The sequence below is a fragment of the Pieris brassicae genome, chromosome 8 (genome assembly GCF_905147105.1).
Source record: "Pieris brassicae chromosome 8, ilPieBrab1.1, whole genome shotgun sequence".
Taxonomy (NCBI): Eukaryota; Metazoa; Arthropoda; class Insecta; order Lepidoptera; family Pieridae; genus Pieris; species Pieris brassicae.
This window is the reverse complement of record NC_059672.1, coordinates 1,492,268-1,508,876: the sequence shown is the minus strand read 5'-3', so window position 1 is coordinate 1,508,876 and position 16,609 is coordinate 1,492,268. Positions and strand designations below refer to the sequence as shown.

Sequence of the window (16,609 nt, the reverse complement as noted above, 5' to 3'; positions counted from 1 at the left end):
ATGGCGGTCATGTTGCAAATGAAAACACACTTCGTTTTTGGTTCCAACGTTTTCGTTCTGGAAATTTCGACCTGCAGAACAAGCCCCGTGGACGGCCTGAGACCCAAGTTGATAATGAAGTATTGAAGGCTATTGTGGAAGCGGATCCATGGCAAACCACGTCCGAGTTAGCTGCAGGCTGCAGTGTTAGTGATAAAACTGTTTTAATTCACTTGAAGCAAATTGGGAAGATTAAAAAGCTTGAAAGGTGGGTACCTCACGAATTGACTGAAGCAAACCGGCAAACGCGCGTCGACTGCTGCGTTACATTACTGAACCGGCACAATAATGAAGGCATTTTAAACCGAATCGTTACCTGTGATAAAAAATGGATTCTTTACGATAATCGGAAGCGCTCAGCGCAATGGTTGGATCCTGGCCAGCCAGCCAAATCCTGCCCCACGCGAAAATTAACCCCAAAAAAGTTACTTGTAAGCGTTTCGTGGACTAGTGCCGGTATTGTTCATTGCAGTTTTCTCAAATCTGGCCAGACTATTACGGCTGATGTCTATTGTCAGCAATTGCAACCATGATGGAAAAGCTAGCGGCTTAACAACCTAGGCTGGTCAATCGCTCCACGCCACTGCTACTTCACGACAACGCTAGACCACACACTGCACAACAGACGGCTACCAAATTAGAAGAGCTTCAATTGGAATGGCTAAGACATCCTCCGTACTCCCCGGACCTTGCTCCAACATATTACCATTTTTTCGAAATTTGGACAACTTCTTGCAAGGGAAAAAATTTAACTCTGATGGGGCAGTCCAAATCGCCTTCACAGATTTTATTGATTCCCGTCCGACTGGTTTTTTTTAATAAAGGGATTTGATTTTTGATTAATTAAATATATTTTATTTAAAAATATTCGACTTTTTGTTCCTGCCATGCAAAACACCAATTTCATATGTGAGGACCTAATACTATAGAATAAAGACATTTTATTTTATTTAATATTTCATTTAGGTAAGTTATAGGTACGGCCAAAAACTGCCGTCTGAACCTTAAACTAGGTTTAGATTCGCCAATAGAACTCTGATGTCCGATTCATATGTTGTATTTAGTACGTTTAGAATTCAGAAGAGTGTATCATTTTATTCAGATAAAAAAGCCACAAAAACATTAAAATTGGTGTTTTAATAGAATATATAATACATAACATACTTAAAGATATACTACATACTTGGTCTTGTAAAAAATATCACTGTTTTAAATCCGACATTATATAATATATTATCTTCAATATGTATGAAAACTAAACTGTTGAAGAACAAAAAAAAAATAATGTGCTTACAATTAAAATCATTTTTCAATCGTGAAACATAGTTATCTATACTCTACATATATAATTAGTGATAGTTACAAAATTTCATATAATACTTGTAACACACATTGCACAGACTAAAATTTTTAATGGGGCATAGAGAAAGCGTCTGAAAAGTTTTTATACATTATTAAAAATGTTGTTACGTCAACTAGAATCTTATAAACCGTTAGGTATTTAGGCAATTTTTTGTTTTAATATTAGGGCAATAGTTTTGACTAATAAAGCAATTTCTCGTGATGTTTTTGCCATTCTCTAATAATAAAGAAGTGTTGCCAACATTTTTAGTTGAACGCTTTAAATTAAAAAAAACGAAAATAATTAGATAATAGTTCGCTTTTCTATGCCTTGTTTAATCTAATTAGATATCTGTTTTAGGAGCAGAAGCCACGTATTCCTTGACTTTAGGTAAAGACAACACGTTGTCCCTCAATTTTGTGAGATTCGGGTATTTGTCGTCCAAGTCCGGCATTTGCAGGAGCATGTTCTTCATCGCGTCATATACACCGGCGATTACGAAGTCACCCCAACTTAACTGTATAGAAAATAAGTATTTTTTTAAGAATATAATATGATATAAATAAAATGTATAGTTTCATCTCTCGCATCGCATAGATATTGTTTTGAAACTCATAAAAATGTCTACGGCTGATTTGAACAAATAACACTGTGCCACCATTTTGAATTAATCATGACACGCACATGTATACTATTTATTCATAAGTTCTAAAATAACGTGTTTTAAAACAAATTAAAATTTTACACACACACACACAAGCAACCAAAAATGCGTGCGTACAAAGTACACATGTCACAAGTGAAACTTCTTTGTAAATTAATTATTACTAAGCCCCAATAGAGGATCATGTACCAGTATATGATCACTCCATGTAGTTGTATGAATATATATATATATATATATATATTCATACAAAATAATATAATATATATATTATAATAAAAAATATATATATTCGCACTGTTTACAGACTGTATACGTGGTGGTAATGATAATGTAAATAAACAAATCGGCGTTTACTGCACAAGACGTTATGACAGAATTGCCATCTAAAGTTCTAATGTGTAACTACTAAACGAATACATCAACAAATAGTATTTTTCTCGATCTCCCTTTCTCACTCTCTCTCTCAATCGGCCACAATCGCTCTCTCCCTTTTCTTCGACAAAAACGCTGCACCTTCGTGACGTTAATATTATTATTATTGCGTTTCGTCCGTAAAAAAATAATCCTCATGTGCCTATAGAAATTTCACTTCAAGAATAATTAAGTGAAACAAATAGAAACTAAAACCTCATTAAAAACATGATAAACATAGTTACGGTAACTTAGTTAATTTGGGATTGTTGTAAGACATGTTAATAATAAGAAGACTTTTAGTTCTACTAACAGATCGCACAAGGAAAATAGTTGGCCTCAAGGTTATCCAATTCTTTTTGATACTAAGGCACTTATAATGATAAAACCGTTTTATATATTGATTTCAACTACTCGGCCTCTTCTATTGGCGTTAGAGAAAAATAATGACAGTAATTGTTTTATGATGCGCGCGCGCGTCACAAACAATCAACATCCTGAAGTTAGCCTACATTTTAGGTTTTCACATACCAACAAAGTAAAAGTATGTTTGCGTGAGAATTGACAACTGTATTCACGATATGTATTTATTGAATTTTGGTTCAACTGTGTGCAGTTGACAACCAATTCGACCAACGCCAAGTGCGTTGCTGGCCTTCAATGTGAGTGTCCATGGGCGGCGGTATAACTTAACATCAGGTGAGCATCCTGCCCGTTTGCCTCCCATTACATTAAAAAAAAAAACATTTTTTTATCTTGTTACGCCAAATAAGTATTGTACACACGTATTGTTATAGAATTATTATGGAAATTATTTCTATTAATTAATTATTGTCATTTGAGACCTCGGTGAAAATTGTATTTTTAAATGATATCCGTATTGTTTTAATGTTTGAAACTCTGACGAAATACATTTTATAACTTCGCGGTATGTATCTATCAAATTTAATCCTGTTTTTTTTATATAAAACAGTTCTTTAGAATTACGACATATGTAAATCACTTCGTTTAGAATCTGTAATTGGTCGTAAGATTACTAATTGTGTATGTCGTAGCTTAATTAGCCGTTCAATTAACAGCCTAGCCGTTTAACTAGCGGCCTGAAAGATGGTCAGCCAGTTGATCGAACAGCTAGGCAAATGACTTGGATCGATGACGTTTCATTACTTGCCTAGCCTGCTGACTGTTAATTTAAGTTTACTTTCTGCCACTCTCAAACTCGAAACGAAACTCTTCTAACTGTCAATATGGCATCGGCAAACCACAACTTTGATGGTGTTGTCCAATGTTTCATGAAAAACAACAATTACTATGGAAGAGTGTGGTGATAATAATAATGTGAATTTGACTTAAGCAATTTAATTTGACCAAATAATGGCTGTACCGTACGAATGGCCTAAGCATTAGCAATCCAGTTTATTAAATGTTGTAACAAACGCTACGTCTGAATATCTTTGAGGCCGTTCGTTAAACGGCGCCGTTTAGTTAAAAGGCTAGGCTGTTAATTGAACAGTTATTTAAGATAGCTGGCTGCGACATGTATATAGGAGTATAATCACTTAGTCCAATCCTATTTATGTACAGTACAAATTATGGACTTCAATCAGACTATTTCGCCATATTACGTAATTTTTCTGTGTATACCTTTTAGGTAATTTTTTTTTTTAGAACAGGTCGATTACGAGCAGGAGGCTCATCTGATGTTAACCAATGGACACTCAATGCCACAGAGCTGCGTTGCCGGCCTTTAAATAATTGATACGCTCTTTTCTTAAAGGACCCTAAGTTGAATTGGTTCGGAAATACTTCTGTGGGCAGCCGAGTCCACATAACGGTGGTTCGCAGCAAAAACTGTCTTAAAAACGCTCAGTTGTGGAACGACGGACTTCGAGGTGATTCGGATGGAATTTCGTATTGTCCGATGATGAAACTCAGCTGCAGGTATTAATCTAAACTCCTCTGAACACTCAATCATGGTCAACGGGAAAGATTTTCTTTAAATTCTCTTAATATTTCAATATATACATTATTTCAGTATACACACAAACAATTAACTTTTACTTTAGATAGATCTGTGTTTATCCCACCAACCTTTCCATTGGCAATATGTCCGTTGTTCTTGCCAATGATTTCGTCAAGTTTCTTCAAGGCCACGGGGTAGTAATTCTTCTCCAGGTCATCTTTAATCTTCTCCTTGATTGCAGAATCTTGTTCCAGCATAACTGTTGAGGCCTCTGAGAAATAAACACAGGAATTTTGTAATTCAATATTTTTATTCCTTATAAACCTTATTATGTCTATATTTATTGTACAGTCAAGACCACAATGAAGTTTTTACTTGCTGCTTTACTCACTTTTCCTATCCTCTGTATCTATTTCTACTACCGCCCTGCCCTTTACTATCGGTTGACGTCCTTGCCAATTCAGAATACATTCAGTGCAAGCACTGATTGAACTACATCTACCTCTTTTCACCATAGCGTTGACACAATTTAACAGAAAGAGATAAATACAAGATTGCAATTAGCGACATTGTAAACAAACATTTCCGTAATTGCTATTATGACTATATAAACAAACTCTATCCCTTTTATCTCATCAGTGGCGCTACAACCTTTTTAGGTTTGGGCCTCAGATTTCTGATTATATTTCACGACCATTTGTCAATCTAATACGCAAGTAAGTGCTTGACACACTCCGTCGACTTTTTTGGTATAAGACAAACGATGTTTTCCTTCACCGTACGAGCGAATGCTAAATAAGACAGAAAGTCCATTGGTACACATCCGGGGATCGAACCTACAACCTCAAGGATCAAACATTTTATCTACTTAATCAAATTACTTACTAAGACGAATATCAGTGAAGAAGTCCATGTTCTGATCGATTTCGAAGGACTCTTCAAGATTGTCTCCGGCGATTCCGTATTTGCGTCCGAGGTACCGGGCCATAGCCAGGGTCTGGCTGTTTTTCTTTCCATTGATCTCAAGTACTGGCATCTGGCCGAATGGAGTTTCTGGAATACCGTATAGTATGAAAATTTGCAGGACTTAGAGTAAAGCCTGTCTGGTATGAAGGCCCCATGAGGATATCTAGTATCCTTATATCCTTAGTATGGGTTGGAATAACTTTGCTGACACGATTGAAGGTATGTCATCTTAACGATTTGTGGGCAACATTCTTAGGTGTCCCTACAAAAATAGGTATTGAAAAAGCTACTTGTTTCCCGTAGTCAATTGTCAATTCTATCATTTGTTGAAATAAAGAAATTACTGTTGGACTTAAACATCCAGAGACATATAATTGTTTTTGTTAATACACGAAAAAAGACCACAACACACACAACAAATCGGACACAGTTTTGGTTAATTTTACTTATGTAACAAAGCTAACTAAGTCACAGTTTTCCAGTATTAGGGATTGAGATGATAAGAAAAACGGCATAAACACAAAATAATTTAAAATAATATGATAATATTTTTTTGATAAACGACTACTGTTTTATTTCGTTTATTAATATAGAGATAAGACATAGCTATATATATGACAGGAAAGTCATTTAAATCGAATTCGTAGTGACCCAAATTCTATAATATATTTTTTACTTAAAAAGGTTCCCAAGTGCTACCCATTGTAAGGCATTATAATGAATAAACATGTTTATTTATTCTTATTGTCTAAAGTACGTTAAAAATAAGTTATGGACTTAAGGATTTTTAATAGATGTATATATTACAAAATGTATTCATGATACATACTATAATCGATTACACAAAATATTATACGTTACCAATAATATATAAGGATCATGGATAAGGATTTTATAATTGACAATGTAAGGTAAGATGTGTAAAAAGAAATCTTAACATCTAAAAATCTAATAAAACTCTACCAAAATCAAAATCTAAAGTAAATTCTCGAATTAGAATATTTTGGCATTGACCTTGATGTTAAGGTTATACAGGTTCTACTGTATAAACAAAAAAAATCTTGATTGATACTAAACAGCTGATCTAACAGCCGCCATTTTGTCTTTCAATAGCTTGAACATTGTGTCCATCGTTATTTCATTTTAGATATATTTGTTTAAACTCTGTATTCGGTTTATCAGAACAAAATATTATAATATTGTTATCAAGACTAAGAGGTGTTATTTAGATCATATAAGTAGGTATATATATATCCTTACTTGGCTTGAATTCCGGCCATTGCTCTTTGGGCACTCTGTGGTCTTCGAACTTCTGACCACCATAAGTCAACAGCATACGAAGACCTTCACCGAGACCCTTGAAAGGGAAGTAGTATAATACAACGTTCTCCATTTTTCCTGAAACTAACATATACATTTATAAACAACAGTCCCGTCGTAACAAAATAAAAAATAATAATTAGTCGTATTGTCTTTTGTTAACATAGCTTTTACACATTAAGAAAACACTTTTTAAATGGATTGAAGCTATGTATTATTATTATAAACTTATAATTATTTAGATAAATTATGTATATTTAGATAAATTTAAATTATGTAAATAGTAATTAGTCGTTTATTTGCACAGAATATTTACACATTTAATCACTTTGAAAGCGTCTAGTAAACAATGCTCTATGGTCCTTGACTACAGATTTCTGTATCTCTATTATTGATGCCTTATAAACAAGATTAGCCTTCTGTAAGACTCGTATTAGTTCTCGAACGTTCCATTTTTTAAAGAGCTCAGGGTAAAGAGGTCTAACCACTAGGATATCTTTTCGTATTTCTTCGCATTTGAAAAAATATTTAAGTCGAAATATAGTTATTGTTCTTATTATTCAAAAATACTTGATATTGTTTTATTACTTTTAACTTAGCCTTCAGTAAGTAGAATTTAGTATGACATTATTTTGACAGACGAACCAATGAAAAATAGCTGCAAACAACATTATATATTTGTATTACTGACCAGTTTAATTATGTTACGTTTATTTTTTATCTAGATCTGTGTAAATGCTAATTAAATGAGAATTAATTAAAGGCGGACTGAGTCGCCTTTATACTACGTCTGAACTCTGAAACACTGTTTAAAAACAAACTTTTATGCGTGCAAGTTTGTGCCGCAGCTAAAAAAATCTGACATTTTTAATAACCTCATAACGAAACTCCCGTGTCGTCATCGGTTTACACACGTAAAATAAGTCTATCATAAATCCAGATTTACAGCAAACAAGCAATAAACAAAAAATAATAAACTTTTATAAGTATAACTACTTTTATATGCATTTGTTGCATTCCTAAGCAAGACTGCTATGGTAACATGAATACAAACCACAGCGGTTTTCTAATATAACATATTGTGATTATATTATTTCGTCAAATAAAGACAAACATCAAAATACATTTTCTATGTGACTCGTAAACGCAAACAAAAAAAATTTCATTAAAATCGTATTTTTAGTTTACTAACAAACGTATAGAGTTATGTGTACCAATCGGTTGAGCTTATGGTAGGTACGTCGACAGTTAAGCAAAAAATACAAATTAAACAGACTTATTTATCACAAGATGCTAACGGAAATATAAGAAAAACTATAAAAAGAAAGTTTTCTCCATATACTTTACATATTTACTTCAATAGAATAATATTTAATTGTATTAAAAGTATTTATATTTAAATATAATACATACTTGAGATTCAAAACACGAGTTGCGACAACACGCTACGTTGGTGGCGCGGCAGCGAGCAGACTAACTTGATAGACTGTTATCCGACATAGCTACAAATTCAACGAACCCACCGTGGCCTAGGGTTGTCAAATGTAGAAAATATAGATCTATGTAGCAAAATGTATAAATGGGGTTGGCAAGCCAATAACAATCTGGAAATGTGAAACTTTTTTTTATTATAATAAAATAAAAATTCCAGACTTTTTTATTAATTAGACTCGCCTAGGTCCACTGGTTTAGGAGTAACGATGAGACACACGTAAAATAAATATATCATAAATCCACATTTACAGCACACAAATTGTAAACTAAAAATTGTAATTATTATTGTTTATAAGTGAACTATTCCAGGCAACCTGACTTTAAGTCTCTATAATTAGCGACTTAAAAACTAAATGTCAAATTAATATTAGGGATTAAATTTCTTAGTTGCCGTTCTTTAGAGTTATTGAAGTACTGAAACCCATTACAAACATCGAAATTCATTTTCTATGTGACTGATTTGTAAAACCTTTGTATTTAATACCCAGTCCCAATTACAATCATTGAGAGTGATATAGAAAGTAATCATAATCGATATGGTTATTATAGAAAATAAGCTGCCCTAATAACAAACCTTGACTAACCCCAACCAATACTAAAAAATATATTAATCGATCGTAAACAATGTGTTCTATAACGACCGCCTTAATGATGTTTTATGAATAATATATGGAGGCTAAAACGTTTTCGTAGATGTACAGAACTAAAATATTCAACTACAGTATACAATCATTAACCAGAATACGTAAAAGCAGAATCAATAAAACTAACCTCTCTTTCTGTCAATGTCTTTATGTTGTAATGAAAAGAGATAGGTGAGGATTTCAAAATCCTTCTGAATGATACCAATTTTTATAATTAAGAGTTTTATAGCACAGGAGTAGGTGTGGCTTTTTGTTAGTCTTAAGTATTTACTTAACAACTTATAATAATTAAAAATCGAAACATTGTGTGATTTTCCAGCAGGATGAGGAAGGAGCTGGAGCCTAATGCGGCAGATTTTTTGGGCTCCAATGTGGAAACTGATATTTTGTTTGCTACCTCATTGGAATCAAAAAGATTTCTCCAGGGCCGTTTTCTAATGTTTTACAGATATACCTCTGCAACAAATATTGCATATTATCTCTTTCTTCTCTTACTTGTCTTTGTATATTCGCTGTAGCAAACTTCAATATCCTAGAGTAAAACAGCTAGTTTGCCGATCCAAAACCTTCAACCAAATAATAAGTTTTTGTTTTGTTGGTTGGGTTCTAGGCTTAATATAAATTATATAGAATCGTGCGTTTTTTAAGAAAAATAAATTAATTTCTTGTAATACTTACTAGCCTAAACACACCTAAGCCCCAAGACATTTAGTTTCCATCTAAATTTGGGGGGAAAATCCAAGAGTTGGGTTCCCATCCACTGAATAAAATCTAAATCTGCACGTGCAATCACGAAAATAGCCTCCACGACATTATTTCGGATCTGTTTAGATTAATATTTTTGTTAAATACATACATTATTATTCTAGTCCATGTGTTGTCTCATTTTTCACACAGAATTATGCTTTTTTTTCTACTTCAAACTTAAAATACTTTACTCAAATAGATACTAATTACACTTATGAATGTCAATAGAAAAGATGTTAAATTGATTCTTAATTTACATTTACTACCAGTTCGCAAGTCAAGGGCATAGAGCGGGCAAGAAGAACTGGCAAGAACTGTCCGCCACTCTTTTTAATCACCAAGATCAGAATAATACAAGTTGTTTTAACTGGAGCATATCATTCCAAAGGCTTATAAATCATTTAAATAATCGTGAAATTTATAAAAAGTTTTATTACTTACTGATAGTTTTGAATTGATTTAGAGATTTCTTCTCTAATTTCGCTTGGGAGTTTGTTGTAAAAACTAATACATGTTCCATATAAAAAGTGGTTTATCTTCTGCAGCATGCATTATACTGGTGAAAGTCACCATTTGTTTAAAATCGTTTATATTTTGTTGTACAGTTTCCATATAGTTTCATAATATTTAATTCCTATACTTAGTTTGTACCGACTCCCTTGAGGAAACGACATATACCCCGAACAGCCCTCTTCTGCTGCACAAATATGGATTGGATCTCTGCAGCAGGACCCCACAGTAGAATACCGTAGGACATAACGCAGTGAAAGTAGCTATGCATATGCTTCAGAGCTCGGCCTTTTCGAAAGAGTCTCTATGCGAGGGCTCTACTGGAGTTTACTTCTTAGGAATACAGTTTCGTCAACTAAGTTTACCAATGTCTTGCTTTACGCTAGTAGTTGTAAATCATACAATTTGTTTTATTTTCATTAAGTAATGAGTTATTTACATTAAACCAGTTAATACGAGATAATAAAGTCTATATATACATGTTTACATCGTCCAATAATAGGTCAAAGAATACCATCTCATGAACTCCGTTGACAAAGAATGAGACATCGTTTATGTAAATCAAATATAAGAAAGACTTGAGAATCGAGCCTTGGGGGACGCTTACACCCGGAGAGTTCACTCCATTGACATTCACTTTTTGGATCCTTCCCTTTAAATCTGATTACTGGCGCATTACTTTGTGTAATGCATTGGATTACGTCTGCCTCTCCACACAAAACTACACTACATTATCCCTGAGTATAAAGATTTTTTTTCAAAATATCTATATGCCCCATGTAAAGTTCTGGTATGCTAGTCGGTTATATACATGTGTCAACCCTACGCTAACCGGCACTCTGAAACCTTGAACGGCTATTCGAAATTTGCCATGTAATGGTGATGCTGCGAGTACTCTTAATTTTACTTTTTTGTTATTTTTATAATGTATTTTTAGTATTGTATCTTATTTATTCATATTTTGAATAAAAAACAAAGTATGACCAGTTATCTAGTTTTTTGTTATGTTAACATCTTCCGGGACAAAGGTGGTGTTCGGATATAGTTGTCAGAAACTTGTGTGTTGTGAATTAAGTGTTAAATAAATTATGTTTTGAACAACTTCACATAAATTCAGCTTGTTGGGACTTTATGTAACTTATGTCTAAATTGACCGGACTATAAAGGACTGGCTAAATAACGTCGACTATTTTTTGTTTCTAAAGCGACACGAACATAATATTTAATCTACGATTTGTACTTCTTACTAACTACTTACGTACTTGATCAAAAGTTTCAAGTGAAATACAGAAAATAAAATAAATACATTTATTAACAATTATCACGTTTTCTTAAAATAACATTAATTATTTACATTTCTGTCTTAGGAGATGCTGTTGCGACATATTCCTTAACTTTCGGTAATGACACAACATTATCCTTAAGCTTCTTAATGTGGGGGAACTTCTCATCCATATCTGGCATTTGGAAGAGCATATTCTTCAGGGCATCGTACACCCCAGCGATGACAAAGTCACCCCAGCTTAGCTGTAAAAAAGGACCGAGTCAGTAAAAGCTAAGTTTAACGTAAATTAAAATTTTAAACCTATGCCGACCCTCGTGACCGAGCATAGTCACAGGTCAATGGTTGACACGCTTGTGGTCAGGCAACGTAAGAATAGATTGAAATTAAGTATTATATATAATTTACGAATGATACCCAAGAGGAAAAAAGAAGCATAAGAACTGGCTGGTTCCACATACTGGCAAAGGTAACTTAAAAGTTGTTAAAACTCTTCGGGATAAATTGACTGGAATTTCGTATTTTGCATCAATGGCCGAGGAAACTCAGCTGAAGGTTTTAGTACTAACAAATACTTCGAATACTCTTTATTGTGAATGGAAAGCAGATGGAGAGATGTTACGACATCGCCAAGAGATGAAGCTGATGGAATATATTCACTGCCTGTTGTTCCTATATACATTTTACCAAATAAAGACGCATTTTAACGCATATGTCCTAATTACTAAGAACGCCGTCAAACGTTTAGAATTTAAACGTAACATTCAAAAATGTTGCAAAGCGCATACCTCGAAGACGGCTGGACCATTTCTGGAGTATTTTTATTTGGGGAAGGCTTTTATTGAAAGGAAAATTGGAAAATTTAGATTTATTTAGTACTTAGCGAACAGTTTCTAGGGGGTAGCATAGAACATTTTCCATGTGTTGGTATGTAGCTACTAAAAAGGTGAACAAATTTGTAGATTTTTTAAAAGTAAAAGCAACCATATAATATTATTACTATTTAGGTAGGTACCTACAGCCTGAACAGTACACATACTACTATACTACGTTATATAAAGTTCAATAGACTACAGACTTGGTGGTTTTCAAAGCTTATATCAAAAATAAGTTTCCGGTTGCTTAGAATATGTTTGATAAAGAAATAAATTTTATAAATATTAACTCACTTTTCCATTTGCAATGTGACCATTGTTCTTGCCAATGATTTCATTCAGTTGCTTCAATGCGCCCGGGAGGTAGTTTTTCTCAAGGTTCTCCTTCAACTTCTTCTTAACTTCGGGGTCCTGTTCGAACATGGGGGTGGACGATTCTAAACAGTACAAAATAAGTGGAATGGTAGTTTAGTTAAAGCTAAATTTCAATCATCACGATACAGTTCCAAAATTTCAACAAAACAAATAATATTTATACTTTGACTAGAATAATATATATTTCATTCTATATTGTCTCTATGCTCATGATATAGCTAGTTTAGTATCGGGGAACTTAGAAAGCACCTTTTCACGGAGGGCTTAACGGACCAAAACGGACCAAGTGCGGAAACTGTGACCATACCGCTAGACTATCCCATATTTATCCCGTGTAATAAATTTTGATACTTACTGACACGAATTTCGGTGAAGAAGTCCATGTTCTGGTCAATTTCGAAGGCTTCATCCAAGTTCTCGCCGGCGAGTCCATACTTGCGGCCCAGGAACCGTGCTACGGCAAGGGTTTGGCTGTATGTCTTACCATTAGCTTGTAACATTGGCATCTGGCCGAATGGGGTTTCTGTAATGGGTAATTAAAAATACTTTGAATGTATATATTTCTTTATTTTGTATATCCATTTAGCATAGAGCATTGTTTATGAAAATCATGGGGGTTATACATTTCATAAATAAAACACCTGGTACATTCGCAATGACCTTAGTGTTTTAAAGATTGCTGGAGCCCACGAACTCTATAAACCAGCACTGAAGATGCCACCGAAATGCTGTATACAGGTGTAATTGAATTTCAGGTTTACAAATGTTATTTAGTATGTAGTAACTTTATGTATTCAATCAATCTGTTTTCAAATTGGTTAAATAAAATTAAAATAGATAAAGTTTAAATTATAGGCTTCAATTATGATAGACATGAATACGAATAACACATTCATTTAATTTTACCTTATTACTACTAAGATTATTACAGAATTTCATTAATTGTAATAGAATTATTGCAATCATCTTTATTAAATATTTTTATTATTAATGGCTTCAAATCAACCGTGGTAGGGACAAGAAAAAGATGGCGCCTAACGAAAAATATATGACGATAATTTTTTCCAACACCGATAAAGAAGTTTAACTTCAAAAAACTGCAATGATGTTTAATAGTATTCTAACTTAACATTACAACTATTAAAAATATAAAGCAAACGAAAAACTTTTCCCCTTTTAGTTCATCACTGTTTACTCACTGATCAAATGTTGTCATACCTATATATTAGATTAAAAATTACATAGATAAAAGCAGATAGGGAAACATATCAAATACACATTAACATATCTCTGTATATAATAATTTCAATGTCATGAAGATATTAGGTGATATTTTATTAAGTTTTTTTACTTACTCGGCTTGAACTCTGGCCACTGTTCCCATGGTATACGTTTGTCTTCGAATTTTTGACCACCGTAAGTGAGGAGCATACGAATTCCCTCACCCAAACCCTTGAATGGGAAGTAGCTTAGTGTGACGTTCTCCATGCTTGAACGAATATTTAATTGTTAATTGCAAAGAAATTGGAACATTATGATTAATCATACAAAAACATCGTATACAGCCATATAAAAATACGCCTGCAAATGTCTCATATACAATAATAAAAACAATTAATTATAACTGTTGTCTAAATCAATGATTATTATTTGGAAGTTGAATTTGAGTTTTTCATTACGTTTTTAAAATTTACTTACCGTATTTCGTTAACAATTTTCTTCCTAATACCTATCAATGTTACTTAAGTGAATACTTCGATTTTTTTTTATTAAAAATTATGAATGTTACATATGACTCACAAAATAGACTCTTACAAAGCAGTATTGACATAGGGCGTTAGCAAGCGACTCTCACCCCTAAGGGCGTGGGTTCAAGATGCACTAATTGCTATATGACGCTCGTTCGGCCAAGGAAAAATCGTGAGCAAACCGGCATGTCATCAAAAACAATCTACATCTCTCAGACAGAACTGATCACCTACTTGTCTATGAAATAAAAATGATGAAAGGAACAGATGTAGTCGATGTAGTCAACTAAGACCACCCATATGGGCTTGTATCGCCACTGAATTATTTACTAAATTCATACTCTGTGGTTGGAAATGTAAATAAAAATCATTCAAATCGTAAACAAATTAAGCCTATCTATGAACAGGGAACGTGATTTCCGCTCTATATTAAAACAGGCTCGAAAGTTATGACTCTTTTGATGAATAACGTACGTATAAGTTGTTACTAAATGCTCTCGTGACCGTCATATTACGTCCGATTCAAACTTTGAAGTTTATATTATTTTTATTTATTGATTTAGTAATTGCACCTCAAAAGTTAAAGTGTCACTATAATTCGTTGTTATCAAATAAGGAAATTAAAAATTCAATACGACTTACCTTTTAGACGTTATTTCAGTTCGAATGTTTATCCTTAACTAACAGCATAGCGATATATTATCTTATTTTATTATGAGCCCTTACCTGTTGATTATAGATGCGATACAACTGATGGAAATCAACGAAAGATACAATAGGGCTGTCAGTATGGGAATTATTATTCAATTTTAACATACATAATATTACGTACGGCCAACGTTCAAATGTTCGCATCGATGCAAATCAATAGACTTTTTTGTCCTTAATTATTACTTGCTCTTAAAGAAAATAGCATATTTTAGATCCAAACTAAAGTGTGCCACGCATGGAAGGCCTATTTAATAAAGGAATTATCTTAGAAACAGATTCTGAAATAAATTGATTGTCACATGATTTACAATCAAATTGCGCATTTTATTAACACAGGCGTTAATTATTTCAAATAAATAAATCGTTTACTTTCAAGAAAGTGGCCATATAAAAATTGGCATGCAAATGTCATAATTATTTTTATAATTTCATATAATAAGTTATGTCATTTATTGTCATAACTTATGGTCTAAATACTATCTCTACAATAGGCCTCCTTAAAAAGTATATCACCTTACCCTTGAAAGCATTACGCGGCAATGGTCTATAACTTCTAGGAAGGTGATTAAATAGTTTGATAGAATTTTTTTTAATTCATCGTGCAACATACAGGCACTCACAGCCTTGTTGGATCCCTCGGTATATACAAGTTTCTTTAAATGTTTTTAAAGAATTTGGTTTCTGGATCTTATTAAAAAGCGATCAATCCAACAGTTTTAATTTTTTAATAAATACATAAATTGGTTGATTTTTATAATGTTCTGTCTGGAGTTGTTATATTATAAATATAAAGAAATTTGGCAAATATATAACAAAAACATCGTTGTGTTAAAAAAAAACTACGTAATTTTTTTGCAATTTTTTTTGCAACAATTGTTTATTCAGTTTTTCACTATCAAATAATTAAGCCAAATAGTAATAACAAATTACATAACATGGCATAACATTTTCGAGATTTGTCAGCGAATAGTATCAAGTGAGATGCAAGAGCACAGAAATGATGTTAATTAAATAGAGCTTCCAAGTCTTTGTTAAGATACCTGCAGCTGAGTTGCATCATCAGACGTCGAGGCAGAACACGAAACCATCCGTATCACCTCGACGTCAGTCGTTCCACAACTGAGCGTTTTTAAGGCAGGTTTTGCAGCGCTATGTGGAACCAGTTGCCCAGCTGTATGCGAACCAATTCGACTTAGGTTCCTTCGAGAAAAGAGCGTACCAATTTATTAAAAGCCCGGCGACGCACTCGCGAGCGAACATCACGTGAGCCTCTTGCAGTCTAACCCCATTTTCAACCAAACTGGAGACAAAGTACTTAGTCTGATTCCCATACGTCATTGTGTGTATTGGAGTTTTTCATACGGGAGTCATAATTCGCGCTATTCTATAATTCATTAAAACCTGAGACATAACTTTTTAAAACCATAATGCAAGCGAAGCAATTTTGAAGAACTTGGCAGCCCTAATTACCTAAAATCATGCCATACAAAACTACGATGACGGTGCACAAAAATA

General features: G+C 33.3%; 2 protein-coding genes across 2 annotated transcripts; both read right to left on the bottom strand.

Moving 5' to 3' along the window:
• Positions 1-1,157: 1,157 nt before the first annotated feature.
• On the bottom strand, positions 1,158-8,222 carry LOC123713337 (glutathione S-transferase 2-like). The gene is made up of 5 exons (XM_045666943.1): positions 8,122-8,222; positions 6,649-6,792; positions 5,308-5,475; positions 4,551-4,693; positions 1,158-1,898 (listed from the first exon to the last, which is right to left on the bottom strand). Exons 2-5 carry the CDS (start codon positions 6,779-6,781, stop codon positions 1,725-1,727), a joined length of 618 nt encoding a protein of 205 aa, XP_045522899.1. The 5' UTR covers positions 6,782-6,792; positions 8,122-8,222; the 3' UTR covers positions 1,158-1,724.
• A 3,175-nt stretch (positions 8,223-11,397) lies between these two features.
• LOC123713336 (glutathione S-transferase 2-like) lies at positions 11,398-15,119 on the bottom strand. Its single transcript, XM_045666942.1, has 5 exons — positions 15,026-15,119; positions 13,991-14,124; positions 12,991-13,158; positions 12,555-12,697; positions 11,398-11,630 (listed from the first exon to the last, which is right to left on the bottom strand). The coding sequence occupies exons 2-5, from the start codon at positions 14,121-14,123 to the stop codon at positions 11,454-11,456; spliced, it is 621 nt and encodes a 206-aa protein (XP_045522898.1). The 5' UTR covers position 14,124; positions 15,026-15,119; the 3' UTR covers positions 11,398-11,453.
• Positions 15,120-16,609: the final 1,490 nt, after the last annotated feature.

What these genes read in the sequence shown, in the direction of transcription:
- LOC123713336 (XM_045666942.1), bottom strand. Translation starts at nt 14,123, where the DNA reads ATGGAGAACGTCACACTAAGCTACTTCCCATTCAAGGGTTTGGGTGAG. An exon ending in GTGGCCAGAGTTCAAGCCGA is followed by an intron (nt 13,159 to 13,990) that starts GTAAGTAAAAAA and finishes TACCCATTACAG; the next exon opens with AAACCCCATTCGGCCAGATG. An exon ending in CTTCACCGAAATTCGTGTCA is followed by an intron (nt 12,698 to 12,990) that starts GTAAGTATCAAA and finishes TGTACTGTTTAG; the next exon opens with AATCGTCCACCCCCATGTTC.
- LOC123713337 (XM_045666943.1), bottom strand. Translation starts at nt 6,781, where the DNA reads ATGGAGAACGTTGTATTATACTACTTCCCTTTCAAGGGTCTCGGTGAA. An exon ending in CTTCACTGATATTCGTCTTA is followed by an intron (nt 4,694 to 5,307) that starts GTAAGTAATTTG and finishes TTTATTTCTCAG; the next exon opens with AGGCCTCAACAGTTATGCTG. An exon ending in GACATATTGCCAATGGAAAG is followed by an intron (nt 1,899 to 4,550) that starts GTTGGTGGGATA and finishes TTTTCTATACAG; the next exon opens with TTAAGTTGGGGTGACTTCGT.